The sequence below is a fragment of the Venturia canescens genome, chromosome 4 (assembly GCF_019457755.1).
Source record: "Venturia canescens isolate UGA chromosome 4, ASM1945775v1, whole genome shotgun sequence".
In the NCBI taxonomy this organism is placed as follows: domain Eukaryota; kingdom Metazoa; phylum Arthropoda; class Insecta; order Hymenoptera; family Ichneumonidae; genus Venturia; species Venturia canescens.
The window spans coordinates 6,127,671-6,144,567 of NC_057424.1; the positions used below are offsets into that span (position 1 = coordinate 6,127,671).

Sequence of the window (16,897 nt, forward strand, 5' to 3'; positions counted from 1 at the left end):
GATGCGATTCTTCTCACTTTTGTTAAATACTTTGCAGCAATGGACGTCGGATAAAGGGGAGAAAATGAAAGCCCCGCGATATTCGCCACTCATTTACATTGAACTCTCGTATATACAGGGAATAATAAAATAATTGACAGCTAGCAATTCCAGTATTTAAATACTCCGGAGGTGGATCTAGGGGCGCTAACACGAGCGCATATGTTCATGCGTGAGTACGAAGTGTGCGCGATAATAAATTGGTGTCGACATTCTTCGCATAATAAACCGTCTCACCGTTAAAACGAGCAAAATGCACTAACGGATCTATACACGTATACGAGCAGGGAGTATCCACGTATTCTGCATAATGCGAGTGCAGCCAGTCGGACAGAGACAAGGGAAGGTTACGTGGCTTGTAATGAAGCGATAGATAACGTCGCGGAGCTGACGAGAAACCTATTAGTGTGAATACGCCCGGATTTCTTTCTCGAAACACGTTGTTTCTGTACTTTGTATTTCCCCCGATTATTTTCCTCCCCTCAAGTACGCGAAGCGGTATTAGAACATTAGAATTCAAGTTTTCAAGGCCACAAGACAGTTTTTGTGATTGTTCAACTTGCCAGAGGAATTGTGAAGTTTTTTTTGAGGATTCCGTGATGAAAAAGAGGTAGAAAAGTAATCGAGGAATGTCAATTAGCTCGGATAAAGTTGAATCGACTAATAGATTGAGCGCGGAGCCAAGAAAAATCATTTCACTGACATTAAGCACATGAATCGTTTTGAGGATGGATGCGAGCGGAGGTCTCCGCAGTATTTTTCCTTTGTCTCTCCTCGCGCTCTTTCATCCTGTCTAATTACACTAATCAGCGGCACGTGGACTGACGCGGAGCGTATCTACAATCAACTCGACTCGCACACGATTTCAAAGCGAGGAAGAGAGCGCCGGGGGAAAGAGGGAAAGGAAGATGCGTGTAATGTACCGAAAGAGGAAAAGAGGGGAAAGAAAAGGGGGCGGCGAGAGGGGCGAGGAGGAGAGATGAGAAACTGATGAAGAGAGAAAGCGAAGGCCGGAAATAGACGTTCTGCCGTGACGCTGCAACGATGTGCTCGCACATTATAGTCGCAAAGGAGCCAAGCAAAGGGCAGAGAGAGAGAGAGAGAGAGAGAGAGAGCGAGAAAATAAGCAGAAATGCAGCAAGAATAAAAGGACGAGACTCGGGAGAGCGAGAAGATAAGAGAGCGGTCCAACTCTCTCGGTAGCCGCGGAAAAAAAACACGAGAATGAGACCAAGAAGGGCGAGAGGAAGAGGAAGAGAGAAATGCGAGTCGTACGACAAAAAAGGTGTACGCAAAAAGAGTTTTAAAAAGTAGGAGGAAATAAGACAACAGAGATATAAAGACCGAGAAGAAGAGAAACAAAAACGGATGAAAAAAAAAAGAAAACGGAGCGGAGGACTAATAGGGAGCGCGCAGAACCGCGACGAAAGTTATCCTCGAGCTTAATACGGCCCGCCCGTACTCTCGGAGAAGTCTCGTGAAATTTTCATTCCGCAACGAGTGAGAGCGGCTAAAAGAGCGTATCGAAGTGTTTCATAAAGTCTCAAGAATTTCACGTTCTTCCCACCTCTTTTGACTCTAATCGAAGCTTAATTGACCTTTTTCTGTTACGAATCAATCAAATTCTTTCCGTCATTCGGCTTCGCACTCGCGTATCTCATTCCGATAAACTCTTACGTCGTGCATGTGTAATTTGCAGACTTTAATTAAACGAATTATTATCTCGTAAGTGACTCGATTGAACGATTTTATTCGAAACTGACGGCTGTTTTACGACGATAATTGCTCCTCGTGTCCAGTGTCAACGATTTTTATTCTTTGAAATATTTTCATTGATGCTCGGAGTGAAAAAACGCTGGCGGGACACTCGAGCTTCGAATGAACCAACCAAAGAAAATTTCTCGCCCCTTGCGGCCATCTTCGAGAGCCTCGAAATTTCGAAGGGCGATTTCGCGTTTAATTGTAAATGGGCATTCAATTATTTTACCTAATATTTCTGACGTAACGACTCAGATTATTTGAGAAAATGGTGCTCGAATGGAGCACCGGATAATTAGAAGTTATCTGACGAAAATGGCATGTTATTTTTCGAGGAAAAATATTGGGGAGCTCGTTATTACATGAATTCGGTGATCTCCCGTCTCGCGATATCGGAGCTCTTAATTTCGCTCGAAATTTCGATAAAACGTATTGATATACGTATATATATACACGTGGAAGGGATTGCGTGCGCAAGGGACACGAGGCCTCCGGCTTCTCCAAGAACAGGTGTAACAGCCAAGCTGTCAGGAAGAGAGCAGCAGTGGCAGACGCGCCGTGTGAACACATACGTTAATTTTCGTGTATATTTCGTGTATTACTTATACTCTCCCTCCCTTTATTTCACGATGGCCAAGCTCCTTGGTCAGGTGTCAGATGGACGCGCAAACAGGTCAAAACGGGGATACGTAAAAATGGAAGAATGCTGTAGCAGCAACTGAGAAGGGCAGTTTGATGCATTGTGTTTCATTAAAATTTTATTCAATTCCAGTACGTTGGAATTTCAATTTTTCCAATGAAAAATTACCGCCAGTCGCAGTTACAAAATTCCACATCCGTGATGAGGATTAAAAAAAATTTGTTTCGTCGCATCTCAATGTTTGTTAGAGCCAAGGAAGATTCGTTGAATCCGAAAATTAATAAAATCAAGAAACTGGAAAATGACGCCAGAAATGTGAACGGCATTGAACCGTTGGTCCCATCGACGAAAAACGTCAAATGATGGAATTAAAAATAATCGGAAGACATTCTCATCGCTCCTCGAAGACGAGAGTGTTGTAGCGGCTCTGCTGAATGTTAGTCGGACCACCCAAAGGGGAAAGTGCGATATCTCGAATCTGGCGCGCATACGAGAGTGCATTCAGAGAGTATTTGAAGGAGGAACACCATCGGACAAGGTTAACCCCATCCTTTCATCAGCCGCCCATATCTCGAGCATCGAAAGCAGCGCTTTTCGAGTACTCATGCGTATATAAATATAAATATAGACGAACACGAATGTATATAAATATCTACATTGTATCACGGTCCAACACACCTCAGCGAGCAACTCAGTCAATTTTTCTTTTTATCTTTTGATTTCTTGGTTAGCAAAGAACGTATAATCCAGTGCTGCCAGGTGGTATATGAATTAGGGGAGCTGGATGTTCAACTGAGAGCGAGAAAAGTGCAAGGGAAAGAGAGAGAGAGAGAGAGAGAGAAGCTGCATGTAGATTTAGCCCGAGGAACTCTCGCCAGGGTGTCCTAATGAAGACGAATCTCGCGTACGAAATGCTGACGAGATATATACACACGTAAGAGAAAAAGAAAGGCGATCAAATCCGCTCCCTCTCGCCCTGCAACGCGGAGGTTAATCTCTCTCGAGGTGTCTCGCTCTTCCTACCATTTTTTTATCTCTCAGCTCTCGTGCGATTCAATTTAGCGATCTTACTTTGCTTTCACTGGGAGATGGAGAGTCTCGTGAGTGTTAGCAATGTGTATTTATACGAAAGAATGAACCGGGGCTTGATTGGGAGAAAGACTGAGAGGAGAAGACGGAGCGCGAAAAAAATATGGCTGCGAACATCCAGAAGCTTTGCTCTCGACATTTTTTTCAGGTGATGTGAGAAGACACGAATTTGTCGAGTATCCTTCACGAACAAATGTATTCGTCGTGAATCAATGATGCTTTGGAGGACCGCAAACTAATTCTGCGCGTTCTTCTCGCTCGCTGTTTCATTTTCTTAAGCTTTTGAACTCGAAAATGTGCAAAAGTGTGAAAAGAATTCATTCGGTTCGGAAATATTGCTGGTAAGGATTTCGAGCAATGTCGGGGCCACAAATATTCGCCTTTTTCCAAAATTTTGAAAAAAGTTTTTCAATTCATTCGTCAGAATCGTTCGACTTATATTTTTAACAATTTTTATTACGTGCAGTTTGTGAATAGTCGCGCTGCAGAAAAGCTTCACGAAATTTCTCTGGAATTTATCTTTTTTCTTGTGCCTCAATTTCTCAAGGTACCGTCCGTTCCCAATTTTTCGACATGGCACAAGCGCTTCCTCGTTACTTCACTCCCAAAGACGAATCTTAATGATTCGTTGTAAACTGTGCGTGCGAAAAAGCGCATTAGCGACCTCTTTTCCAGCTCTCGACGGGCGTAAGCACGAAAAAAGCGAAAAATTACGAAAGATCGCATATCTACGAGTCCGTAAATTAATTTTTCTCTCTTCATTGTGAAAATAACAGGGAATAATCCGCTCCGAGGTTCCTCGCGAAATGGCCAGGTTACGTGGTATTCTGCTCGCAGGACAAAAAGAAATTGAGCAATTCTATTATCACCAAGTGTGCTCGTTAACTATATGCCGTTCGGTTATTTTTCAACGTCACCCAAATTTCGCACCTCGTGCTCGTTAATCCCCGTCCAGGAAGCGTGCGAGTTCTCTGTTCTCTCGCATTAGCGTTGTTCGAATGAATTACGCAATTCAGGAAATTCAATGTAGGAGAAAAAAGGAAGAAATAAAAGCGGAAGAAGAAGAGATAAACGTAAAATTAAATCGAAAGCATATAAATTGAGCAAAATACAGACAAATTGTGATTCGTTGAAAAGTAACTTTCCTCAAAAACGCTTCAGCCTTTCGAAAAATCGGTAACAATTCATTCATATTGCCAATAAAGGCATCAAAAGAGAGCTCTACGCATCGACGAGGATCGCCTGATTAGCGATTCTCTGATCATCCCAACTGTCTATAGCGTTCACGTACAATAATATTCTCGACTGCATACTTAACCGTCACGTAATCCATATACGGAATAAAACGAAGGTAAAAAGTATATGGAAGCATGTATAGGAACATATAAATTTACGTACATGTAATATTCGAGTTGGTCTGTACCCAGAGAGAGTTCGCAGGTGGGTCATTTGACGAGAGGTTGTTTGCATACGTTAGCACATAGTTACTAAGGTGGATCTAACATTATATGACATTGCAGCAATATCGATCTATGGCTATCCCCTTCAGCCCATCTTTTTTTATGCCTGTACTCATTGCTCCAAGTTCTATAGTCACGTGACGCACAAAGTACAAAGTATATGTTTCTTAATAAATAAAATCCGTGTGCGTATAATACCGAATTTTGTAAGTTTTATTGTTGTCGTTTTATCAGTATTCTCATTGGCCTCCAATACGTCTGAATACAGCTTTCAAGTGTCGTGGGAAGTTCACTGACAATATTCCTGGTCGGATTATAATTTTTGTGCTTGGAAATGCCCTATATGTAACCAACATATATGACATATTGGAAAATGTGTAATCCTTAATAACTTGTAAAATTCCATACACTTATTCGAAACTGCATGACAGGCACGTAGGAAAAAACCGACATATTTAGTCGTAATGAGATGATTTTTCGTCTTTTAAAGCCCCTGAAAAGTACAGCTAAAAGGAATAAAATGGTCTTTCAATGTTAAAACAACCACATATGAATTGCAATTTTCATAGTATGTATTCATTATAAAATTATTTTCAATGGATACCTCATACCATTGTAATATTACATTCCATTCCAGAGCTCATTTGATTACAAGCAGTTGGATGCAACCAACGACTCAATTTATTTAAATCGCTTTGTCAGAAACTTGATTAAAGGATAATGAAAATACATTAGAAAGCAGCATTTATTGATTGAAATAAGATAAGTATTTTAGTCAAAATCACCTGGTGTAAGTTCGGTTGAATTTTTATTTTTGAACAATTTGACAAACATTATATTATGTTTGTTTAGAAAAACCGGTTAGAACGCTCGGAACAACGAAGAGCGAGAAAGAGGAAAAGCGTTGTTAAGGAGGTCCGATGCGGCGATAAAAATGGTCGAATCAGCTACCGCGTGGCGCGCAGTTTATGAACATTATTTTTCACAACTTATTCAAACAAAACGTTGAGACAGAAAAATTGTAGTGACGGAGCGGAATGTTTGGGTGCAGGATTCTTCTGCGGCGGTAACTCAGACGAAGCGTTCATCGCGCAACTTATTCACGGTGATATGCCGACGCGAAAAATTGAGATGAAACATTTTGTTGGGAATACGATACGAGGGTGCGAAAAAAATTGTTTGCTTCCTCGCGCGCTTCGCAGAGACAAAATAACGTCTTTTGCATCCACTGGGCGCGAAGTATCAGCGAGCCAAATGAAAATCGGAGCACGATTAATCTTCGAGTGTCCACAGATACTGAAAAGAGGGCGTCCGGCGAACAGGGAAGAAAGAGAATGAAGAAAAGATGGAGAAAGAGAAGACGAGAGGGAACCGGGAGAAAGATTGACGCGAAGCTGTGGTATGCCCTTGGGTCTAAACGACTAAATAAGTGTTCCAATTTCAAAATTACCCGCTAAACGATTTGTGGCCCAGCCTGAAAATATATCGTTGACATGTGTGTGGGCAAAAGAGAGGGCGCCCCCTCGCGGACCTTTTTCGAGGTAATTTCACAGTGTGTGTCCGCAAACCGAAGAGGGAGACACTCCCAAACGCGTAACCAAAGTCAGGAGGAACAACACACGCTTCTTGCCGATGAATAGGAGAAAAAAGAGAGTCTCGCAGTGGGAGACAAATGACTGTCTCCCGGTGAAGAGACTCGACGAAATTGCTTGCTCCCTCTCGATCACGTTTACGCAATCTTTCACGCGCCCTCGCAGACCTCCGATCCTATATAAATATATTTTCTTCCACTTTCCTTACTAATTATCGATGGAGCGCTCTAATTGGAGGAGCACTTCGCCATTCGATCGGACCACCATTTTTCCACCGTTCCTACGTTTTATTATCACTCTCCACGAGCCAATTCTCGTTTTATCAGTTTTTTGTGTATTTTTGCACAAGATAAACCGCCTTCGGCTCGTGAGTGATCAAAGAGACTTTGAGAAATCGTAAAATCGTTGATAACCGAGTTTTTATTTTGACGGAACGAGAATAAAATGTTTTCTCTGTCAAGAGCGATTTGTCGAGATGAATTAGCTAAGTTTGACGTCGAGATAACGGCCTCGAAGATATTTTTGAGTATCGCTTCACGGAATTGAAACTCCGCCGTCCGCTCCCCAGCTTCACGAAGATACGAGTCTTGGACCAAAATGTCTTTTTCCATAGCCACATGTATTTGGCCGAAAGAAAGCGAGGGAGATGGCGGGGGATCGGCGAAAAAGTTTTTTTAATCAGATGAATCCAGCTGTAACGATCCTGTCGACACCATCATTATCGTCCGCGTGTTCCTCGTACACCATTCGCCGATCGCACGCTTCGATTCGTACCGTTTCACCCGTTATATCGAATTAACTACGAGTTCCAGTGGCTTCTGTTCGCGAAAGAGAGAGAAAGAAACGGAGACAACAAAAAACCGCTAACGGAAGAGTTCAAAAGATTTCTTCAGCATGTTCAATTGGCCCCCGTTCCCCGATGAATAAAACGTCTGAAGCGTAAGATGAATTTGCCCGGACTCGGATCGGAATTAACCAATTTTTTGGGGTTCGGACACCGCGATGAGGTCCGAATCTTCAAGTTTAACTTTCCGTGGCGAATGAGAATCTGATGAAAATCCATCGGAATATGGATTTTGGAAAAAGGGACTGAAATAATTGATCGATTTTGACGATTGCGATGAAACTTATGCACGCAGACTTTCACACTGCGGTGTAAATTTCTACCCTCAACCGGACTATTTCGACGCGATTTTTCGAATGAGACAAAAAACACTGGTCCAAATTCGCACCAGCCATTCGACTCAGTCGATTGGATACGCCATCGCGGAGATTCGTTCGAACGGAACAAAAATGGCTGCGGACACGCGAGCGCTCCAATCATTCGTAACAATAATCATTATGTTCCAAGTGCAATAACGATGATTAAAAGCGGAGATTTCCCGATTGCCCAAAAGGTATTTAACGAAGAAGAAGAAACTATTGAAATTTTTGTTTGCATAACGAATCAGAAAAGTATTTTTTTTTAAATTCTTATTCACTAATATTTGAAAAAACGTCAAATAAAATAGGAAAGTAGAGAAAAACTTTTGTTTCGAGAATGAAAAAAGCGAGAAAACGATCACGTTTATTGCGAATGAGGAACGCTAAGGTGATGGGTCCAGGACAGATGAAGCACGGAATAGTGAGAAAGACGAGGAGAAGAAGAAAACGAAGATAGCAAAGGAGAAGAGGAGGAGGAGGAGGAGGAAGAAGAAGAAGCGGCGAATTCGTGAACATCAAACGAATTAAATCTCCACGGAGAGTCGACCGCAGAAACTAATATCTCAGCGCCTCTCTGTCTCCCTTGCACTTGGCTGCTGGCTTTTTCTTAGGCCTCTCGTTCCCTCTTTCTCTCTTTTCCTGCCAATGTTGCCAATGATCTCTCTGCCTCGTTTTGCCATGCCTCGCGGGGGATGCTGTGTAGTTTGGCTCGCGTAAACTCGCGTTTGCAGCTTCGGCGAGAGGCCTTTTCCTCCTCTCTCTCATTCCCATTTTTCTATTTCATTTTTTACTGGTGATCGTCGACGAGGAGGACGCCTACAACACGAGTAGAGGTTTCGCGCCTTCGGCAGAGCGATTATGATACGCGGGCCTCCTGCAGCTGAAATTTATGTAGATTTTACTGCTATTTTTCCCGTGTTTTAAACGCAAGCTCTAAAATTTCTTCGGCATCCGTTTAATTTCCGGTAAACTATTAATGAGAAATTCAGGCAATCGCTGCGGATTGGGACTCGTGAAAAATGCCCGAATCGATTGGACGATTGACTCCCTTGCTTAATCGCCTGTTCATTCGTTTATACAAAACCTTCATTTTTTCACCGATTGCGAATAGATAACGAGGGATAAGAAAGAATCAAAGGAAGGATCACATTCATCCTTTGAGCAGCCTGCGGCAATAAGCGTCTTCGATTATGCGCCATTGTATTGCGAAAGAAAGAACGACGAGTAAAAAAACCATCACACTAAGGGAGAAAGAGAGAAAAGAGAGAGAGAGCGAGGAGAGAGAAGAAAAAAGATGAACATCAAAATCCGATACGCCGTCTCCTTAATCATCCGATATAGTCGGACCTCGTACATATGGATGTTTATACATACATCCATACGTATATGCATATACACAATACATGCACACACATAATATAACTTTTCGTCCCGAATCGTTATCCTTATTATATTACGAGACCATGGATATATATAGAACGGTTGGGAATCTCTTTCTCTCTCCCTCTCGTTTCAAATGGATCAACGAGGCCAAAAGCTTTCCCACGAAAGAGTGTATTTATTTAAAAAAACCCCCTATCGACTCTATTCGAGAAAGCATTCACGTCGATCTCATTTGAGAACTATTTTAATCCATTATCTCGATTGCTGTTCTCATTACTCGACTCGTCCCATTCAAAGCCACTCTTTTTATTGGATAAAACTCATTGTCTCGATCCGAAACTTTCATTTCGCACTTCGTCTCGTAATGTTGTTAATTATCTGACGAAAAAAAGAGATGGAGGGGGGACCACTCGAAAGAGACGAAAGCAAGCGTATCAACGACAAAGGGTTAATGCACCTGACGTAAACAAGAGTCTTTGAGTCGGATGACTTTTCGATGATCCGGGTGTTTGAGCGATGACACACACCGGGGGGGCGTTCAACGCTCTTCCTTTCTCCCGGCCCCTCTTTCTCTGTCACTCCACCTTTTCATCCGCGTGTTTTGATGGAAGAGGAGAAGCAGAATGAGAGAAACGGGTTGAATTTTTGGTTAGGATTGTACTTGGGTTGCGCAGGTGTGACCGATGGCGGCGGCCTTTGATCCACCAACGACTCCGCTACTTTGTCCGTAAGACTCTTGCTCCTCTCTCTATAGATATACCGTAGCTTTGCCAGTTAGCATTTTGCTGTAGAACGCTTCGTATTTATACTACAGTTTCTGTTAAGATTCTCCACTCTCTCGCCCACTTATTTTAATCCTGACACCTCTCAATTCTTCCTTCACTTACATATTTAATAGATCGTTAAATTCCTAAAAGGCCAAGTGCTTTTTACTCTTTTATCGATCCTCACGAGACAGCAATGACGTTTGCACTCTTGAAATTTTTTGAGGACAACACGACTCACGGAAGCCGCCCCCCTCAATCACGTGAATCATGAGAAAATGTATCGAACAAATCGCGTAATTAGATTGATTATCCCGGCGCTGGGCTTGGAGAGTTTGCAGAAACGATGTTCTCAGGAGCGAGCATATCCTACGCCAGGAGAGAAGATCGCACAGGCTGAAAGCCTAACAGGGAGACGAGCCGAAGCGGAGGAGAATCGTTTCGCAAAAGTGGGGTTGCGCACGGCGAGACGAAGGGATCGGATGTAGGAGCGTGAGATATTATATAACCGACCTCCTGCGCTACTAGCTCCCTCGAATATATACACATACAAACGCAAATATTACAGTTGTGGATGTAAAGAGTCCTGCAACTCTTGAGCACCCTCGTGCGTATGGGTTTATCTGTGTATATATACAAGCCGGAGAGCTTCCACAGCACGGAATTTCGTGATGGGTCCGGAACGAACGCGTAATACGACTTTTATGGAGAAATTCCTACAATCTCTCGTTCTCTCTTCTGGGTATAACTCGCGGTTATACCAAAAGAACCACCGAGAGAAATGCATATGATTTGTTGCTCCCGTCGAGCATCACAAGGCCACGCTATACATATAAATATAAATGTAAAACATATAGGCGCTTCGACATCTGTAACTATGAATGCTCATACTCGAGCGCCATAGTGGGAACATCACGTGTGTGGGATTCAACCCTTTACGATCACTCTTCTCAAAGTTCCATGGGTTTTCCGACACTTTTTAACGCTCCTCGTACCTTTATGTATCCTTTTTATTGTTGTCGATATTTCGCAGTATTTGACAGCTAGCACTTTTCACGTTTTATCTCGCGATCGTTGTTCTTGGTTGTGAATAGACAGGAAGCGCGTTTTCTTGTGGTTTTTCGAGCGATTGCGAATCGATCTTTTGTGGATTAATGGAAGATTTGGTGACGAGGTGGAGAAATATTTTGTAAAATGGAGAGTAATTTTGAGTGGTTTGGAATTGGAAGTGGATAGGAATGTAATTTTATTGAAACAAAAACGTTGTACTTATCGAGTGTGACTAATGAAATATTTGTTTGCTCCTTTTTGTCGTTACAGAACAAGCCAACCACCTGAACCTCTTCAACAATCGTCAGCAGCCAAAAAAGAAGCGCAAAAGTCGAACGGCCTTTACGAACCAGCAGATATTCGAGCTCGAGAAACGTTTTCTCTACCAGAAATATCTGAGCCCAGCAGATCGTGACGAAATAGCGGCACAATTGGGCCTGAGTAACGCTCAAGTGATAACGTGGTTCCAAAATCGCCGAGCGAAACTGAAGAGGGACATGGAGGAGCTCAAGAAGGATGTACAGACGGTGAATCCGCTTCTCGTTGCTCAACACCATAAAACTTTTCTCGAGAACGTTCAGGATCTCGGTATCCTTAAAAAAAGGCCGCTGCCCACTTCCATTGACGAAAAGTCTTAGGTTCTTAGAAAAAGAGGAAAAGCGAAAACACTTTTGTCCCCTCGCGATACGAGAAAAAACTTTCAAACGTTTCGTACGAACGAATATTTCTTGTTCCAGCGATAATTTGACAGGGCGAAAAATTCTTCGTAAAAAATCGCCTCGCGCTACGATAAAAGAGAAAAGATAACGACCCGTGGAAATATTGCCGGTGATTTATATGCAGCCAGCGAATGTGTCAAGTGACCGATAAAATTCGATATTATTTGTCGATCTCGATTTATCGCCATCCACCCAAATAATATTCCTCCGATTGCTGATCGTGCTAGAGGAAAATTCAAATGAATAATTACTCTGTCAAAACTCGGGAAAATTGAGAGAGAAAATAATTCCGTGGATACCGTGCTTTCGCCCAATTTCGTAGCCACATGTATTATAATGTATTTATTTACCGAATTTGCGAGCACGAATGCGATTTATCGAGAGATCAAAGAATTAATCGAAAGAACGATATGATCGGTATATTATTAAAAAACGACGATAATAAATTATTGATAACTATAATTTAATTATTAGTTTCTGATGAATGACGAATGACGAAATAGTCGAGTCGTTTCATCCTTGTAAATACGTTTGTAAATAATTCGTCAATTGCGATGAAGATTCCGAGAGCGAGAATGAAAATAAATTTTCCTGTAATATGCTGATTATTGAAAACAATATATACATAGAAAAAGTCGTCGTTGTACGTGATAAAAGGTTAAAAAAAAACGGAGAAAAAAAAACATGTGTTATAAACGATAGAATGGGACACTGCAATATATCCTAATTGTCAGTTTTAATTAGGGAGCTTTACGATTTTGTATTAAGAACGCCGAGATATTTTTCCTCGTGAGTCTCTTTTTCATCGTGCTGTTCGAATAATTGGGATAATTGGACAAATTTCAAATACTATTACAAACTGTCTTACACTCGATGAAAAATTTTCTCGCCTGATCTAGTATTCGAATGACTGTGAGAGCTGAATGTGGTTGAGTACATTTTTGTGAAAAAACAAAACCTTTAGCAAAGTGTATAGTTATCCGAAATAAATGGATATATAAATAATGAACTTTTCATGTCGCCCGATTCTCATTCACCTTACATCGCCATCCCAATTTAACATCGATCAAAACGAGACACAAAATTGAAATTGCACAGTTCTGTTGAATGCAGTCCTTGGGAATCAACAAATTGCAGTGAGCAAATCAAAATTGTTGGTTATTCCACAAAACTTTTGTCCATTCAACGTTCCTTTCGCATGATCGTATATTTTTTGGTGACGCAAATCGGGGCACTCGAAATTTCGACTGAGAAGTCGCTGTTTAGAAAAAGCTTTTGCCTCTGATTTCTTACATTTTTTTCTATCTGTAGACAGTTTGTATGAGGAATTTAGAATTATTTAGTATATGGATTATTGAATAAAAATGTGGTGAATATGGAATCTCCATAAACTCTGGTATAAAATTTACGATTTTTGAAGTTTTAATTCTTCATTAAATGTTCGATAACCTATAACCTTCGAAATTTAGTTGCTTCGAAGTGTTCGAAGCAACTAAATTTTTGTTTAGAGTACTGATCTTAATTTCGTTCGTCAACGACTGATTGATCAAACGAAAGTTTGGTTGAGTCAGCAAATGTATTTTTTCAGTGTAATTAAGAAGTTTTAATCGACCTCTTTGAAGTTACTTTCCTTCATTATCTCGATCGAACGTTCGAATCTACGTGCACTTTTTGAAAAAAGCCGGTTTTCAGTTGTAAAAGTTTATGATTCACTATTATTCAGGCATGGAAAAACATTCAAGAAAAAATACAAAACATGTACGGATATTACCGCATCCCTGGAAAAGGCGCCAGCGTCAACTTTATCGTGAAAAAATATCGATTGCTAAACCGAGCTGAATTCGAAACGTTGATTGATTGCGAAGGAGCTTCAATGATCGTCGTGTATGCAGACAAACACGATTTCGGCAGGGAGACGCGATGGCAAAGCTGCCACCTTTTTTCTCACTCTCGCTTCTGCTTCGATTCATAATTAATGGTACTTCAAAACGCTCGTCCGGAACATCGCGATGGGAATCAATCATTCTTTTCTAATGAAAGCAAACATTTTATCTCGGTTTTCCACTGAATCTCTGGTCGGAAAGAATCGCCACGTGGGTTCTCGGTTTTGAGAATTCACAAAAGCGCCGCGCGCTATGTCAATAACGAGCAGATAAGTCAACTTTTTTCTTATCGCTTCAATGTGTTCAGTTTTGTTACCGAGGGTACACGTGCAACCATGTCAGTAACGCTTTATTATTCGTGACATCACGATCCATGAGTATAGACACGATCGACAATTATCGTCCCCCAACGGCAAAGCAAGGTTTTTTTTAATAATTCTCCAATTGTTTTCTCTCGCAGGGGCAATTTTTTTGTTATTAAATTCGCTTCAAATCGAGCCAAATGCGTGAAGATTCATTTTTGGCGTTTTTTGTGATCACTTTTTTTCTCGTCGCATCATCTTCGAGTCGCTCCGAAAATGCGATTTTTCGAATGAAAAGAAATGAAAAATACTCCAAACGGGAGCGGAGTAACTTCGGACAACTCGCGACTTTTTCAATTTTTTCGGTTTTCACTGCGGCGGCTGTAAGCGAATCCTGAAAAAGTTCAACGGAAGAAAGAAGCAAATGAGCAGCAATGGGATGAAGAACCGATCGATAGAAACAGCGTACGCGGTTACACGGAAAAAATCATCGTTGCAATCGAAGTCGAGCGAAGGCGAGGGGTCCCTTTCGAAAAACTCGTAAAGCTCGCGAGGGTCGTTTTTTTCTCGTTCTCACAGAATTTTGCGCTGAATAATTGGAATTTCGAGAAAATTCGACGTCGCGGCTTCTGGCTAAGGGAGCGGAAGGTCTCGGGTAAATACACGGTGACATTAACGAAGAAAGCGAATTACGCGAATGGAGCGCCGTTCACGAGTCGAAGATACGAAGAAAGACCGTAATAAGTCGAACGCGCGGGGCGATAACTTTGCGGAAACGCAATGACGAAACCCTGGAAACCGGAAGGGGCCCGAATCGAAATGATTTTCGAGGCAAAAATAAATGCACATCGATCAAAATAGCACGCACTCCCATCCGTGTGTACTCACGAGGATTTATGCACATACACATGGAAATATGCATTTTAATAACGACTTCCGGGAATCTGTTTGATGCCTTTACTTGCTCTCGATCTTTAACTGCGCCGCAATTTATCGAGTTGTGTGTATTCTACCGTATCCCTTTTCCATTACCTCGTGTACACATTCCCGTGTTCTGGCACTCGTCATAACGTCACGAATAGCCGGACATAACACGAAACTAACACGTCCGGATGGCATTAACGCGTATATATTCGTGAAATAATTCAGTCTCGCTCTCGAGCTCAATAGGCGTCGATGCTTTTGCGTTAAGCACGCATGTATGTATCAGACCGTTGTCCTCGCCCCTGCGCGCACACGTAAAACAATCATTTTCAATCTCTCGATATATACAATTATTCCTGACGGTCGTGCGAGTTTTTTTTCGAATTCGATGAATTCCTGGAACCGTTTCAACAATCGCGATACGAGAAAATGACAACTTTTGCATTGAGATGATGGATCAGTCGGTATAAAAATGAATCAGGCGCTATAAAAAGCCGCTGTCAGTCGATCTTTGCCATCGTCCTGCTGCGTAGGCTGACGGAGCCTTTTTTAATCGCCGGTCAAACTGTATCAAAGAATTTCGGTTTCGAAAATTCCAAGTGAGGAGGTTACTCGACTGATCCGTACTCTTAGACATTGCACGCAGCGAAGGAAAGGTCGTCGCTTTTGATAAAATTTGGGAAAATCGAAATTCTTTTGATTTTTCAATTCATCTCGAGAGCGGTATATAGTTTCTCGTAAAATTTCTTGAACTTGGCGCTGATTCATCGGTGCTTTTCTTCTCTTGGTTTCTGCTCCGACAAGTATCCTTTTATCGAATCTCGGCGCTAATCGACGGCGCGCTCCCATAAATCCTCTCAACGTCCGTGTGTCTCTCACACCGTGACTGGAAAGGCTCGCTCAACGCGCGCGGCGCGCTCTCGAATCTCGCCACAATAAGCGTTTACACTCAGATTTATACGCCCGTGTGTGTACATTGGTATTGCGAAGTGTATCTCGCGAATTTCCATCGCAAATTGCGCCGTATTAATCAATCATGCTAATTATACGTTGCATTACACATAATTTGTATGGTAATACGAGAACCTATCGATGCATCGATCCATTAACTGAAAGAGACGGAGAAAACCCAACGAAAAAAGGGCTTTTGAGCTCGTGGGAGTTATTTTAATTACTTCATCAGCCTCATTCACCAAGCACACTTCGCTACTTTTATTTATGAATTCATGCAGGATTTAACGAAAGATATTTTTCATTTCGTGAAATTCTCTGACTGCGGGCTTACAAATACTATTTCAATGTGAACCGGTGGATAGTGACGCAAACTCTTCTCGAATATTTTTCACTCTTAAGGGGAAATATCAGTGTGACAGGTTGAAAAATGAGGTATTTTTTGGGACTTTTTTTTTTTTTTTTTAAACGGCTTGATCGAATTATTTGAAATTTTGTGTATTCATCGTAGGACATTTGAAAATTTTGATTAGGAAAATAATGATAGCGATTTAAAAAAAAAAAATGGAATTTTGCACAAAAATTTGCAGTAAATTGTTAATAAAAAAGTAAACAATTGAAGGGAATCCTTTTTGATTGAAGTCGATTGGACAAAATTTGACAGAATTTCGCTGTGAACCAGGTAAATTTTTGATAGGATAAAATTGAATGATGTAACTTAAATATGAATCCAAAACAAGTTCTTACCGATTAGTCCTGCTATCCCTGGACCATACAGAAGCTCTTTTGTGACGAAGCACTTTTGTCACACTGATATATTCCCCCTTGATTGAATTTTTTTTTCTCAATTTTGCGAGCTACGAATCCGTACAGCGCAGTTTGGAAAAAAATTAAGGTCGAAACAGGCACAAAATCACGTTCGCTTCGTAACGCGAGAATGATTTTTCTCATTTTGGAGTTAGAACAAGTATGAAATACTTGATTAAAAATCACTGGAGATCTTCTGCATTTGTTCGAGTTCGAGCAGCTCGAACGGTAGTTCGTAGCCATCGCTATACAGACGTATCCCTTACGGTCACGGGCCCATATATGAAGCAGTAAGCAAGGTAGCCCATGCCGCCCTGTAATTGAGGCGCCGCT

The 16,897-nt window shown here is 41.5% G+C and overlaps 1 protein-coding gene across 1 annotated transcript in view; it reads left to right on the forward strand.

Annotated features, from left to right (window-relative positions):
• Nucleotides 1-12,706, forward strand: part of LOC122409726 (LIM domain-containing protein A-like) — a 48,022-nt gene extending 35,316 nt beyond the window's left edge. Inside the window, exon 2 of the mRNA XM_043417486.1 lies at nucleotides 11,249-12,706. Within this exon, the coding sequence (XP_043273421.1) occupies nucleotides 11,249-11,616 (368 nt within the window). The 3' untranslated portion in view covers nucleotides 11,617-12,706. The remainder of the gene's footprint in view (nucleotides 1-11,248) is intronic.
• The last annotated feature ends 4,191 nt before the right edge of the window (nucleotides 12,707-16,897 follow it).